The 15,629-nt window shown below is 37.1% G+C and overlaps 1 protein-coding gene across 6 annotated transcripts in view; it reads right to left on the reverse strand.

Annotated features, from left to right (window-relative positions):
* Rnaseh2b (ribonuclease H2 subunit B) overlaps positions 1–15,629 on the reverse strand; it is a 91,267-nt gene that overhangs the window by 69,599 nt on the left and 6,039 nt on the right. Inside the window, exon 2 of one of the 6 annotated variants that reach the window (XM_047553391.1) lies at positions 11,453–11,514. The exons of the other annotated variants lie outside the window; for them this stretch is intronic. Within the exon in view, the coding sequence (XP_047409347.1) occupies positions 11,453–11,477 (25 nt within the window). The 5' untranslated portion in view covers positions 11,478–11,514. The remainder of the gene's footprint in view (positions 1–11,452; positions 11,515–15,629) is intronic. 6 annotated transcript variants of the gene reach the window in all.

Consider the following 15,629-nt stretch of genomic DNA (forward strand, 5'->3'; position numbering starts at 1 on the left):
AATCGCTAACTACAAATAAATACTGACATTAGTGCATTATGTTGCAAATGCCAATATTCTGTGAAACATTCTTTGGGATATACAAATGTAGACAACATTGAAATGTCTATTTAGTGGAGGGAAATAATCTTTTCTCACATGGTGCAGAGAAAACAACATGCTGTTGGACTGAATCTTTCAACATGGAATTCCAAGTGAGACGCTGTACTCAGGTGTTGCCTCTCTTCTCTACAGAATATATTTCAAAGTATGGTTCCTATGTCACTTATTAATTTATCAATTATTGACAACTAAAAATAGACCTAGTCCCTATTCATATGGAGTTCATGCAAATTCCACGAAAGAGATGATTTTAAATCAAATAATCACTGAAATGTAGACTGTTAGTGTAACAATTGCTAAGAAGAAAAAAAATACAAGGAATATAAAACCTCATGATAGAAGATATGGGAAGGTCTGGCAAGGCTTCCTGTGCCTTCGAATTGCTTATTTCTCTGTTTTTATGGCTAAGGGGTCAAGGGGATTATATATTCACTTCACCAACTAAATCTTTAGCTAGTTCCTGGGCCAAAACCAGTACAAAGAAAGTTTTTTCAAAATTGATACTTAATAATTGTACATATTTATGGGCTAGAGTATGATATTTTGATACACGTATGTAATGCGCGATGGTCAAATCAAGGTAATTAGCATTTCTGTCACCCCAAACATTTCCAAGTATTTTGAAATGTACAATAAATTGTTGTTAATGTTGTCACTTACTGTGCTATAAAAATGCTTGTACTTATTTATCTTATCTAATTGTAATTTTGCATCCCACTAAACAACCTCTCCTTAAACCCTCGGCCTCTGGTGACCACAATTCTACTCTCTACTTCTATGAGATCAACTTTTTTAGCTTCCACGTGAGTGAGAACATGCAGCCAACCTATTTCGACAAAGGAGTCAAAAGCGCATGTTGGGTAAAGGAGTCTCTTCAGTAAATGGTGTTGAGAAAACTGGATATTTGAAGGCAAAAGAATGAAACTAGACCCCTATCTCTTAACATACAGTCAACTCAAAATATATTAAAGACATAAATGTAAGACTTGAAAACTATGAAACTACTAGAAGAAAACAAACAGATTTGATCTGATCAAAGATTTTTGGATAAGATACCAAAAGCACAGGGAACAAAACCAAAAACAGACAAATGACATTGTATCAAACTAAAAGTTTCTCCATAGCAAAGGAAACAATCAACAGACTGAAGAGACAATCAGCAGACTGTAGAATAGTTTTGATATGTTCATTTTTAAAAACATCATTTAGATATCAATTTTTGAAAATTAAATGATTTTATATAAAATGCAGGTTTTCAAATATAAATTTATTTCCCTAAATATGAAAAAAAAAAAGCCATTAGGTAAAGATTTTGCCTTGCACAATCAAAACACCCTGGCAACAACAAGCTCCCATGAACGCACGGCACCACCAAGCTCTGGTTCCTTAACACCCCCTTTAGCATCCTCAACTCATGACTGGACAATTATCAAATGCATGTCTGCCCTAACTAAACTGCCTTCTCATTTGTACTCATGGCAGGACACCACTGAGCGACAAACGGCACCCTCGTATACCAGGACGTTCATATACCAGGTCAGGCAGTGGGGATCTAGCTGGGAATATAACAAAGCTCCCGCCCAATGTATCTGTTTTTGTCTTAAACTCTATTTCATCTGGTATTAGTGTGGACATTCCACCTCTCCTTTAGCTACTGTTTATAGGGAATATCTTTTCCATCCTTGTACTTTCAACCTCTGTGTGTGAATCTAAACTGTGTCCAATAAATAGCATAGTTGGATCATAGCCGCCCCAATTCTGCCAATCTTTGCTTTTTTTTTTTTTTAACAGGAAATCCATTTTATTTTTAGAAGGTTGCTACAAATTCACAAATATGAATGAATAAAGGATTAAACTTTTTTGGTAGCATTTTCTAAGAGAAATCAGGTTGGCTTATATTAACAACCTGTTTTTTTCAGCTTTTCCAATACCAGATAGGGAGACACCCACCAAAATGAACTTCTAACTAAATGTTAGAACAAGAGTTCAATGCACATATCACTGGGGACTGTTTTGGAAGAAGTACCTATTTTTTTTTTTATTGTAAACAAACGGGATACATGTTGTTTCTCTGTTTGTACATGGAGTAAAGGCATACCATTTGTGTAATCATAAATTTACATAGGGTAATGTTGTTTGATTCATTCTGTTATTTTTTCCTTCTCCCTACCCCTCCCATTCCTCTTTTCCCTCTATAGTCTTCCTTCCTCCCTTCTTGCCCCCTCCCTAACCCTAACCCTAACCCTAACACTAACCCCTCACACCCCCCATTATGTGTCATCATCCGCTTATCAGAGAGATCATTCGTCCTTTAGTTTTTTGAGATTGGCTTATCTCACTTAGCATGATATTCTCCAATTTCATCCATTGCCTACAAATGCCATAATTTTATCATTCTTTATGGCTGAGTAATATTCCATTGTATATATACCACAGTTTCTTTATCCATTCATCAATTGAAGGACATCTAGGCTGGTTCCACAATCTGACTATTGTGAATTGAGCAGCTATGAACATTGATGTGGCTGTATCTCTGTAGTATGCTGATTTTAAGTCCTTTGGGTATAGGCCAAGGAGTGGGATAGCTGGGTCAAATGGTGGTTCCATTCCAAGCTTTCTGAGGAATCTCCACACTGCTTTCCAGAGTGGCTGCACTAATTTGCAGCCTCACCAGCAATGTATGAGTGTACCTTTTTCCCCACATCCTCTCCAACACCTATTGTTGCTTGTGTTCTTGATAGTCGCCATTCTAATTGGGGTGAGATGGAATCTTAGGGTAGTTTTGATTTGCATTTCTCTTATTACTAGAGATGTTGAACATTTTTTCATATATCTGTTGATTGCTTGTAGATCTTCTGTGAAGTGTCTTCATTTCCTTAGCCCATTTGTTGATTGGATTATTTGTATTCTTGGTGAACAGTTTTTTGAGTTCTTTATATATCCTGGAAATGAGCACTCTATCTGAAGTATGAGTGGCAAAGATTTTCTCCCACTCTGTAGACTCTCTCTTCACATTACTGATAGTTCACTTTGCTGAGAGAAAGCTTTTTAGTTTGAATCTATCCCAGTTGTTGTTGATTCTTGTTTTTATTTCTTGTGCTATGGGAGTCCTGTTAAGGAAGTCTGATCCTAGGCCAACATGTTGAAGATCTGGACCTACTTTTTCTTCTATAAGATGAAGGGTCTCTGGTCTGATTCCAAGGTCCTTGATCCATTTTGAGTTGAGTTTTGTGCAGGGTGAGAGACAGGGGTTTAATTTTATTCTGTTGCATATGGATTTCCAGTTTTCCCAGCACCATTTGTTGAAGAGGCTATCTTTTCTCCATTGCATATTTTTGGCACTTTTGTCTAGTATGAGAAAATTGTATTTATTTGGGTTTGTGTCCACGTCCTCTATTCTGTACCATTGATCTACCTTTCTATTTTGGTACAAATACCATGCCGTTTTTGTTACTATTGCTTTGTAGTAGAGTTGAAGATCTGGTATTGCAATACCCCCTGCTTCACTCTTTCTGCTAAGGATTGCTTTAGCTATTCTGGGTTTCTTATTCTTCCAGATGAATTTCATGATTGCTTGCTCTATTTCTGCAAGGGACGTCATTGGGATTTTAATTGGAATTGCATTGAATCTGTATAGCACTTTTGGTAGTATGGTCATTTTGACAATATTAATTCTGTCTATCCAAGAACATTGGGAGATCTTTCCATCTTCTAAGATTTTCTTGAATTTCTTTCTTTGGTGTTCTGTAGTTCTCATTGTAGAGGTCTTTCACCTCTTTTGTTAGACTGATTCGCAAGTATTTTATTTTTTTCGAGGCTATTGTGAATGGGGTAGTTTTCCTAACTTCTCTTTCTGAAGATTCATCACTTATGTATAAAAATGCATTGGATTTATGAGCATTGATCTTGTAACCTGCTACTTTACTGAATTCACTTATGAGTTCTAAAAGTTTTCTGGTGGAATTTCCTGGTTCCTCTAATAATATAATCATGTCATCAGCAAACAGGGATAGTTTGAGTTCTTCTTTTCCTGTTCATATCCCTTTAATTTCTTTGGTTTGTCTAATTGCTCTGGCTAGAGTCTCAAGGACAATGTTGAAAAGAAGTGGTGAAAGAGGGCATCCCTGATTTGTTCCAGTTATTAGGGGGAATGCTTTCAGTTTTTCTCCATTTAGAATGATATTGGCCATGGGCTTAGCATAGATGGCCTTTACAACGTTAAGGAATGTTCCCACTATCCCTATTTTTTCTAGTGTTTTGAGCATGAAGGGATGCTGTATTTTATCAAATGCTTTTTCTGCATCTATCAAAATAATCATGTGATTCTTAACTTTAAGTCTGTTGATATGGTGAATGACATTTATTGATTTCCGCACGTTGAACCAACCTTGAATCCCTGGGATAAAACCCACTTGATCGTGGTGCACTATCTTTTTAATATATTTTTGTATGCGATTTGCTAAAATTTTGTTGAGAATTTTTGCGTCGATGTTCATTAAGGACATTGGTCTGAAATTTTCTTTCCTCAATGTGTCTCTGTCTGTTTTAGGTATCAGGATGATATTGGCTTCATAGAATGAGTTTGGCAGGGTTCCCTCCTCTTCTATTTCATGGAATACTTTGAGAAGTATTGGAATGAGCTCTTCTTTAAAGGTTTTGTAGAACTCGGCTAAGAACCCATCTGGTCCCAGACTTTTCTTTGTTGGTGGGTTTTTAATGACCTCTTCTATTTCATTGCTTGAAATTGATTTATTTAAGTTGTGTATGTCCTCCTCATTCAGTTTAGGTAATTTATATGTCTTTAGAAACCTGTTGATGTCTTCGAGGTTTTCTGTTTTGTTGGAGTATAGATTTTCAAAATAGCTTCTAATTATGTTTTGTATTTCACTTGTGTCTGTTGTGATATTTCCTTGTTCATTCCGAATTTTAGTAATTTGAGTTTTCTCCCTCTTTCTCTTTGTTAGTGTGGCTAAGGGTTTATCAATTTTGTTTATTTTTTCAAAGAACCAACTCTTTGTCAATTTTTCCGATTGTTTCTTTTGTTTCAATTTCATTGATTTCGGCTCTGATTTTAACTATTTCCTGTCTTCTACTACTTTTGGTGTTGGTCTGCTCTTCTATTTCTAGGGCTTTGAGCTGTAGTGTTATGTTGTTTATTTGTTGATTTTTTCTTCTTTTGTTGAATGTGCTCCATGAAATAAATCTTCCTCTAAGTACTGCTTTCACAGTGTCCCAGAGATTTTGATATGATGTGTCTTTGTTCTCGTTTACTTCTAAGAATTTCTTTATTTCCCTCCTGATATCTTCTGTTATCCATTCATCATATAATAGCGCATTATTTAATCTCCAGGTATTGGAGAAGTTTCTGTTTTTTATTCTGTTATTTATTTCTAATTTCAATCCATTATGATCTGATAGAATACAAGGTAGTATCTCTATCTTCTTGTATTTGCTAACAGTAGCTTTGTGGCATAAAATATGGTCTATTTTAGAGAAGGATCCATGTGCTGCTGAGAAGAAAGTGTATTCGTTCTTTGTTGGATGGTATATTATATATATGTCCATTAAGTCTAAATTGTTAATTGTGTTATTGAGATCTATGGTTTCTTTATTCAATTTTTGTTGGAAGATCTATCCAGTGGTGAGAGAGGTGTGTTAAAATCACCTAGTATTATTGTGTTGTGGTCTATTTGATTTCTGGGATTGAGAAGGATTTGTTTGACGTACATGGATAAGCCAATGTTCAGGACATAGATATTTATGATTGTTATGTCTTGCTGATTTATGTTTTCCTTAAGCAGTATGTAATGTCCTTCTTTATCCCTCTGACTAGTTTTGGCTTGAAGTCCCATTATCTGAAATGAGGATGGATACTCCAGCTTTTTTGCTGTGTACGTGTGCATGGGTATGTTTTTTCCCATCCTTTCACCTTTAGTCTATGGGTATCTCTATGAGATGAGTCTCTTGCAGGCAGCATATTGTTGGGTCTTTCTTTTTAATCCAATATGCCAGCCTATGTCTGTTGATTGATGAGTTCAGGCCATTAACATTCAGGGTTATTACTGTGATATGATTTGTATTCCCAGTCATTTGACTCATTTTTGTTTTTTGATATGATTTGGTTTCTCCTTTATTTGGCTATTCCATTAGGCTAGTTCCTCCCTTTGCTGATTTGCATCGTTCTTTTTCATCTCTTCCTCATGGAATATTTTGCTGAGAATGTTCTGTAATGCTGGCTTTCTTTTTGTAAATTCCTTTAGCTTTTGTTTATCATGGAAGGATCTTATTTCATCGTCAAATTTGAAGGTAAGTTTTGCTGGGTATAAGATTCTTGGTTGACATTCATTTTCTTTCAGGGCTTGGTAAATGTTGTTCCAGGCCCTTCTAGCTTTTAGGGTCTGGATTGAAAAATCTGCTGATGTTCTTATTGGTTTCCCCCTGAATGTAATTTGATTCTTTTCTCTCACAGCCTTATAAAATTAAAATTCTGTCTTTATTTTGTATGTTAGGTATTTTTATAATAATGTGCCTTGGTGTGGGTCTGTTGTAATTTTGTATATTTGGATTCTTATAAGTCTCTTGTACCTGGTTTTCCATTTCATTCTTCAGATCTGGGAAATTTTCTGATATTATTTCATTGAATAGATTGTTCATTCTTTTGGTTTGTTTCTCTAAGCCTTCCTCAATCCCAATAATTCTTAAATTTGGCCTTTTCATGATATCCCATAATTCTTGTAGATTCTGTTCATGATTTCTTACCATATTCTCTGTTTGTTCAATTTTATTTTCAAGATTAAATATTTTGTCTTCAATGTCTGAGGTTCTGTCTTCCAGGTGTTCTATCCTATTGCTTATGCTTTCTATGGAGTTTTTAACTTGGTTTATTGTTTCCTTCATTTCAAGGATTTCTGTTTGTTTGTTTGTTTTTTTCAGTATCTCTAACTCTTAATTGAAATGATGTTTTGCTTCTTGTATTTGCTCTTTTAACTGTTGATTGGAGCAATCATTTAATGCCTGCATTTGTTCTCTCATCTCTTCCTTCAATGCCTGCATTTGCTCTTTCATCTCTTCGTTTTCTTCCCTGATTGTTTTAATTATGTACATTCTGAACTCCCTTTCTGACATTTCTTCTGCTGTGCTGTCATTGGGTTTTATTGATATAGTATCTAGATTTGTTTGGGACATTTTCTTCCCATGTTTTCTCATATTGGTCAGATATCAGTGGGACTCTGAGATATTGCAGTTTTCCTCTATTGGCTTATAGTGTCCCTGTAGATTTCCAGTATATCCCTTCCCAGCCTTCAGTAGCCTGAAGTCTTGGAGGAACTTGATAATGCAGTGCTTCCAAAGTAAGCTGCCCCTGGTTCTGCGTGGAAATCCTCTCACTGGATGGGCCTGCTCCTAGAAGCTGGCTATAGACAGAACCTGCCACCTGACGGAGCCAGGCTGCTCGGGGAAAGCCTCTCCCTGTCCTGCCTTGGTCCCAGAAGCCGCCTGCGGGCCGGGCCTGCCGCTGGGTCCGGGGCTTGGGGTTGGCTCTGTGTGGAAAAGCTCCCACTGGGTGGGCCTGCTTCAAGAAGCTGGCTGTGGATTGCGCCTGCCGCCTGAGTGAGCAGGGCTACTTGGGGAAGTCTCTTGCTGCCCTGCCCTGCTCCGAGAAGTTGCCCCCCTGGTGGGAGAGACTCACCCCATGGCTCTATGTTGGTCCGAGTCTCTTAATACCTCCCCTTCTTGAATCCTGAGTTCTGGAGCGACGGGAGATGCAGTCACCCTCTAGTCCGCCATCTTGGATCTGTCCCCAATCTTTGCTTTTTAATAGGAATGTTTAATGTATTCACATTCAAAATAATTACTGATAAAGTAGGATTTATGTCTGCCATCTATCTCTTGTTTTATACATTATGTCTTTGTTCCCCTGTTTCTGAATTACTGGCTCCTTTTATATTAATAGATACTTTCTAGGGCACTATTTTAATTCCTTTCTTTATTTTGGGAAAATTGTATTTTGGTGATTGTTCTGGGAATTGCAATTAGCATTTTAACTTAAAACAATGTAGTTTGGATTAATACTAACTTAGTTCAATAGTATTTAAAAACTTTCCTGAAATATATTCCTTTTCCTTCCTGCTCCTTTGAGCTATTATTGTCATACAAGTTATATCTTTATATATAGTACATGCTCACTTCCAGTTCTGTATTATTGCTTTACAAAGTTCTCTATCAGATGGAAGAGTTACAAACAAAAATGCATTTATACTTTTATACAAATATTTTATATGGTATGTGCCCATTACACAGTTATCTTTCCCAGTGCTCTTCCACTCTTCATGTGAATTCAAGTTACTGTCTAGTGTCCTCTCCTGTCAACCTGAAGAATTCCTTTTGATTTTTTATGAGACGGCTTTTCTCCCTCTAGTATGACTTTTAGAGTGTATAATGAATGCATTCACATTTAATCACCGATATATTAGGACGAGTCTGCTTGTAATGAATTTTTGTTTTTCTTCTTCAGAGAATGTCTTAGTTTCTTCCTCATTTTTGAAGGATTAGACAGATATAGAATTCTTTGTTGAGAATCCTTTTCTTTCAGCATCTTGAGTTCGCCAATGCCATGCTACTACCAACTTCTAGTCTCTGGTTTTTGATGAGAAGTCAGGTCTTAGTTTTACTGAGGATAGCTTCAACTTGATGAGTCATTTTTCTCTCGTCTTTTGACAATCTGACTATGGTGCATGTAAGCCTAGAGCTTCTTGAGTTTATCCTATTTAGAGTTTGTTGCACATACTGAATGATTTTTTAAATCAACTTTGGAAAGTGTTTGGCTATAAATTCTTCAAATATTCCCTCCACTCTTCAGTCTGGATAATTTCAATTATATCTGATTCCTTTCTCTGCCAGCTCAAATCTGTTCCTGAAAGCACTGGTGAGTTTTGCATTTCAGTTACTACACTTTTCAACTCCAGAACTTATAAATTCTTTTATAATTTTTCTCTATTGATACCCTCTATTTGATGAAATTCCATTATGACACTTTCATTCTTTAGACATGCTTTAGTTCTTTGTATATATTCATAGTACCTGATTTAAATCTTTATAGAGTAAGGACAACACCTCAAGCCCCTGAGGGACAATTTCTATTGACTACTTTACCCCTCTGTTTATGGACCATTCTTTCCTCTTTGTGTGTGTGTGTCTTATATATTTTTTAAACTGGGCATGTTGGATAAGATATAGTAAATGTAACAGTTCTGGAAATTAGATTCCCACTCAAATACTTAACAGCTCTAGATATGGGTGTAGCCTTCTAAGTCCCTAGGAATATGTCAGAGTTTTCCAAGCCCCTTATGGACATCTTGTTCCCCATATCCTCCCTTTAAGTTTCTGGCCAACTACTGTTGTCCAATCAGAAGCTACAATGTTATACAACTGCCACTGATTGTTTCTGACAAATGAACCAGGGATAGGGCTTTTCCCAAAGTGCAACTCTGAATTCCAAATCAGGCCAAGTAGCAGCGCCCTGCAAATGGGACTTTTCTAAGGAACAGAGAGACAGGTGGAAAAGGGACAATGCTCTAGGAATGGGACTTTTTGAAAAGCTTCAAACCAGGTCTATCCTTTCCAGCAGCTGAAAGGTTGCTAGCTTTTACAAGTACCATGTTTCCAAGACTGCTAGTTTTCCAGGCTACCACAGAACTAAGCAGAGAAAAATGGGAGTAGTTCAAGTTACATGCCACAAACCCTGCTGTTCCTGATGAGATTCAGCAGCTTTTCTTGAAAAAAACACTTTCCCGACTGTTGGAAGTCTTTGGCTAATTTCAGGAGTTCTAAAAAAGTTGATTTTGACTCTCTTGGTCAGTGTTTTCATTGCTTTTATGGAGGAGTGGGTTTACTCTCACTGAATTTTAAAGGCTTATTATGAAAAAAAGAATTGTATTGCTATAATACCTTCAATTTAAGTCCTCATTCTGTATCTGGTATTATTAGGCATGCAAATCATTTGTGACTAGAGGTTAAAGGTTCCATCAAAGTTAAAGAATTTTCATTTAAATATGGTAAACCCTGGGTCATCCTGTGGGCTAGTTCCTCACTCACCAGGTGAAATTGCATTCTTTTTTAACATCTACTTTTACCTGCATCTAGCACAGATAAGTAATAGCTAAATTACTTAGGAAGAAAAAAAAAAAATCCTGCTTTTTAGAGTAACGACAGAGAATCAGAAAAGGAAAGAGGGACTATCAAGAGGACCCTCATCTATGAACCCGTTTTTAACTGGTGAATATTTCTTCAATAATATTAGCACAAAATGAGCCCCGAATCAGGATCAGACAGGTCAATTTCCAACCCCAGCCCCTCTTTTTACTCAGCAGTGTGACAATGGGCAAGATACTCAACTTTTATGTGCCTCAGTTGTTTCAATTATAAAATGGGCACAAACATATTTAGTATATAGGTTTTTGTTAGATTGAAATTAAATATATATGAAAGTGTCTAGAATATGGTAAAGAGTACTCACTAAGAATCAGTTTCCCTTCCCTCAAATACATAGAAACAAAGAACATTTTGGGACTAGAAGACCAAAATTTAAATACAAATTCCAAACAAAGAGTTCCTAAAGACATAACAATTAGCCTTCCTAGAAAAGATTAAACTAGAATCAATGTATCTTGCTTAAAAAGCCTGAACAATGTGTTTCTATGTGTGTGTAAAAATCAAGAAAATGTATAGTTCTCAGTAGCTCTTTGCACATGAAATATGCTTAAAAACTATATAACGTGTTCAATTTTATAAAAAGTTCAATAAGAAATGATATAACCAAGTTTTGATACTTACAGAATCAAACTTTTCTTATGTAGAAAAATTTATTCATGTGAAATACTTTCCTTCAAACTATACTGAGAGGGCTGGAGTTGTGGCTCAGTGGTAGAGTGCTTGCATAGCATGTGAGAGACACTGGGTTCGATTCTCAGCACCACATACAAATAATGAATGAAATAAAGGTCTATCAACATCTTAAAAAATATTTTTAAAAAACTGTACTGGGAAAATGAGACTTTATTCACACTCTATTTTTAAGAATAAACTTGCACTTTTGCCTTTTGATTCTCCCTTACATAAGATGATATATGCCTTCAAGCTCAATAAATAACTTAAGAAGTAGTTTTTGCAAAAAAAGAAAAACGAAAAAAAGAAAAAGAAAAAGAAAGAAAAATCAGAAGCAGGCATCAGTCTTGCCAGCCATTTCAAATTCAATTATCTTAAGCCTGCCGCTCTGGCTCCTTATATCTAACTGATTCCACAACAGTTTTCTCTCATGGTCTTTGTAAAGATCCAATCATGCCCCACTGGTCACCTTTAACTGGCAGCAAATCTTCCATCTATTCATCATCCTGCTCCATCATCTTGCATTCACAACTGAAAAAGGAAAAGGAGTCTGTGGTTGCTACTTTCCTGATATTTGAAGTCTGAACAACACACACAAGTGACAAAGAGACAACTAAGTTCAAAATAAATATAACAGCTATCTTATTAGCCAATTACTATGTGCTAGGCTCTAAGTCACACAGTATAATTCCAATATCATTTCTATGAGACAGGTACTGTAATAACTTCCATTTTTTTAGATGAAAAACTTGTCCAAAGATCACAATGCTAGTCAAATGTAGAATCAGAATTTAAACTCAAGCAAATATTATTGCAAACCCAACGTTTTCAACTACAATACCGTAATTCCTTCATCTTCGTAACTCAAAAGTCACAAACTGCAGCTCTGAAGCACGGTATTTATCTAGGGATGACTTTCTTCTGTTACACAAATGTCTCAAACTATCTGTCCCCAACCTGTAGAATCCTCCCCAGATGTCCTCAGGGATATCTAATCAGCCCTTAGTCTAACCCAGCCAGGAGACCATAATGTCAAAGAATGAAGGAGGGGAGTAGACAAAGTCAAACACAGAAAGGGGCAGGATCCAAAAAGCACATAAAAAACAGAAATCTCTTGTGGGATATAAGAAACATCTAAAAACAGATAAGTTCAAAGTTGATCAACAGTAAGAAAGAAAATAGATGTATTATTAGGAATTATAATATATACATCACTGGGTATACTCCCCAATTATATGTGACATTTCAATGCTTGAAACTCAGGGTACACTGCACGTATCAATGCACAGACTTAATCACTCTGTAATTTTGAAAACATAGTCACGAAGTTTTCCACAAGTCAAAAAAGTCCATTATTTTTCAACTACAAACTATACAGTATGGGCTGCTGCACAGTTGATATGAAATTATTTATCAACCAGTTTTATCAACTTGGCAGCTCTTTTTTATCCCTCTCTTGTTTAAGACAATTTTCTTTGTATTATTTAAAGTTCAAAGACATGAGACAGGAGAGAGAAAGAATCACCTTTTTGCCAAGGGCTCTTATGACTTGGAAGCAACGGACATTTGTTCAAGATCCTGTCTGATTTTTGGCACATAAGAGATAAGCTCTGAGAAACCCACGCCCATGTTACGTGGAGAAGAGAGACATCAAGGTTCCACTGGCTCTATTTTTAGATAACATATCAGGGCTATTCGGCTTTTTAAAGAAGATCCAATATAAAAAAAAATGAGATTATCACAGCCATGTTCATGTAGTAAGTGTCCTAAATGGCTCCAGTTTAGCCACTGGAACAGATTCAGACCCCCTGGTTCCCTCCTGCCTGGTTGCCAGAGCATCTTCCTTGGAAACACTTTGCTAGCACACAAAGATAATGCATGCAAGACAAATCAGCACACTTTTCAAGTTCCTTGCAGCTTCCAGGAATGCTAATTTCAGTAATAGCTGTATGCCTTTCCCCTCACAAGATGTGAGCACCACCATCAAAGAGATGTGGGTCATTTTCTGGGCTTTGAGGCTCTGTTTCTTCAAAGACTACAGAGGCAAATCCAGAAGGAGGGAAAGGAAAGCAGGGAGAGAGAGGAGGAGGGAGGACAGAGAAGGGAGGGCAGGGGCAGATACTAGGAAAATGATTTCCAAGTGATAGGTTCCTCGAAGTATAACTTTCTTTTGAAGTTTTAGGGAAAAAAAATTAAAACTGGTCTTCACCAAGACCATGAAAAACAAAACCTCCAATCTTTCAAGGCTATCCCTATTGACAGCCATGTTTCTACGAATGGCCTGGAAAATGAACTGAAGAAAAAGCTGGTGATAAAATTCAGGTTCACAATCAGCTCAGAGTCAAAGATACTAACAACCTATAGAGATGGGGCTTGAAAAATCTAGGAAGAAGGAAAAATTTTAGAGAGGTAGAAAGGACAGACCTGACTGGGATATCTGACAGCAGCAAGTGCTGGCTCCAGAAGAGGTGTGTGTGGTCCCAGTTAAATCAAGGGAGAAGACTCAGCCCTTCCAGGTCCCCTGTCTCCTCCATGGTGCTATGATACCACCGTGCTGGATGCCACCTTTCAGGCAGTAGGATGGCCCATGGAATAGAGCAGGGGTCCTGTCACTGAAATCCTTCTGCCTGCTGAATAGACAATTTGACTTCTGAGTCTTGGTTTCCTGATGTGTAAAACAGTAATATAAAACTTGCTTTAACTGCTGCCCAAGGTCATTGTGAGGGTCAAATACCGTAACATACACAAAAGTGTACTACAGAGTTACAAGAGATACAAAATCCAAAGACAAGAGATGGGTCATAAAAATTACGTAAACCTTGAGGAAATAAAGGCAAGTAAAATCAGCTATCCATATCCAGATTCCACATTATGGACTCAACTAACATTGGATCAAAAATATTCTGATGGAAAAATCTGTCTGTACTGAAACTAGACAGACTTCTTTCCTTGATGTCATTCCCTAAGCAATACAATAACTATTTACATAGCACTCACGTTATATTAGGTATTTTAGGTAATCTAGAAATGATCTAAAGTAAAGGGGAGAACTGCCTAGGTTAAATGCAAATACTACACCATTCTATAAAAAGGGATTTGGACACTCAGATTTTTGTAGCTGTGGGTGCCCTATAACCAATCATCCTTGAATACCAAGGGACAACTATAAAAGCTGCAACCAGAATCTAATTCTCCATACAAATAAACCTCTACCATCTATGCATAAGCCAGTCAGAGAGGCCCAACAACTGAGATCAAATAGGGCTAAGGCTTCTGGCCACAGCAGAATTCCACTGGTAAGTGAAGGCAGCAGCTAGTTCTTGTGCTGTTCATCCTTTTCTTCCAGCAAAGCACACCTCACCCTCAAGTTCCCTTTGTCCTCCTTTCACCTTGTGCCTGTAGTGGAGTCTACCCTCTCAGCCACATTTAACAGGGGTGAGGGTGGAGATGCCTGTGACCACAGGGGGCCCAGTCAGAAGGCTGTCTTGAAAAGTTTCACACCAGGAAACCTGAGGCCTGGGGACAGGGTGCAGCCTGTTTTCCACTATGTGGAGGAAGTTGTTTTGAGCAGAGGAAGTTAACACTCAGGCAGAAACCCAGGCCTCCTGCTGCCATGACACCCTGTTTCCAGATGTCCTCACATGCTCCACACTCCATTGCCCTGCCCCAGCACACAGCTGGCCTCTCCTAGGAAAATGGGAACCTGCTCAGGAACTCCTGGAGAAGTTCAAGTCAGGCTTTGTAATACACAACCCAGATGCATTGATCCCACAGGAAAAAACAGTAAATAGTTCCATACTAAGGCAGACTCAGGCACCATTCAAACTGGCTTCCTGCTTATGCCCAGTATACAGAGGAAGGTATGCAGAAGGCTGTCCTCAAAAATTCAACCCATTCCGGTGGCTTTCAAAATGTCCTAGTTTACCACTGTATCCTTTAGAGCTCTGTGAATTTATCTTCATCTCTCTTGCACCATTTGTATTTTCAATCTTTATCCATTTTTAAAGATAATATATTCCAAATGTATATCATCTACTGAGTGAACATAAACTCATGCCTCTTCAATGCTTGAAGTATAATATACAAATTCGCTTTGTCAGCTTTGTTCATATTGCAAGTTTTTCTTTTTAGGTTTGTGTGTGTGTGTTGTTGTTGTTGTTATTGTTTCTGAGACAGGGGTCTCACTATGTTGCCAGGCTAGTTTCAAACTCCTGGGTTCAAGTGATCCCTCCCACCAAGTTTCCCAGTAGCTGGGATTACAGGGACAGGTCGTTAACAGAAAAATATTCCAACCCCTCAGTTCTTTGTTAAATCAATGTTAACTGTTTTCTCTAATTCCATGTAGAAATAGTACCATATAGCACTTTTCTAGAATCCCAACTCCCCTGAATGTTTTAGTATTATTGGACATCAATAGTAAGAGTAAAGAATGAAATAAAGGTGGAAACAGAAAAAAAGAAAAATTTTAAAGCACTGAAATTCCTTTTGTGATACACATAGCATAAAAGAAATGGAAATAAATATCTCTAAAATTTCTATTTCTGGGTGGCAGAATGATAAATTATTTCCTTTTTTATTTATTTATTTATTTATTTTGCATTACTAAAATTTCCATCCTGGGTACTACCATTCCATTTTTTTTAAGT

The sequence above is a fragment of the Sciurus carolinensis genome, chromosome 5 (genome assembly GCF_902686445.1).
Source record: "Sciurus carolinensis chromosome 5, mSciCar1.2, whole genome shotgun sequence".
In the NCBI taxonomy this organism is placed as follows: domain Eukaryota; kingdom Metazoa; phylum Chordata; class Mammalia; order Rodentia; family Sciuridae; genus Sciurus; species Sciurus carolinensis.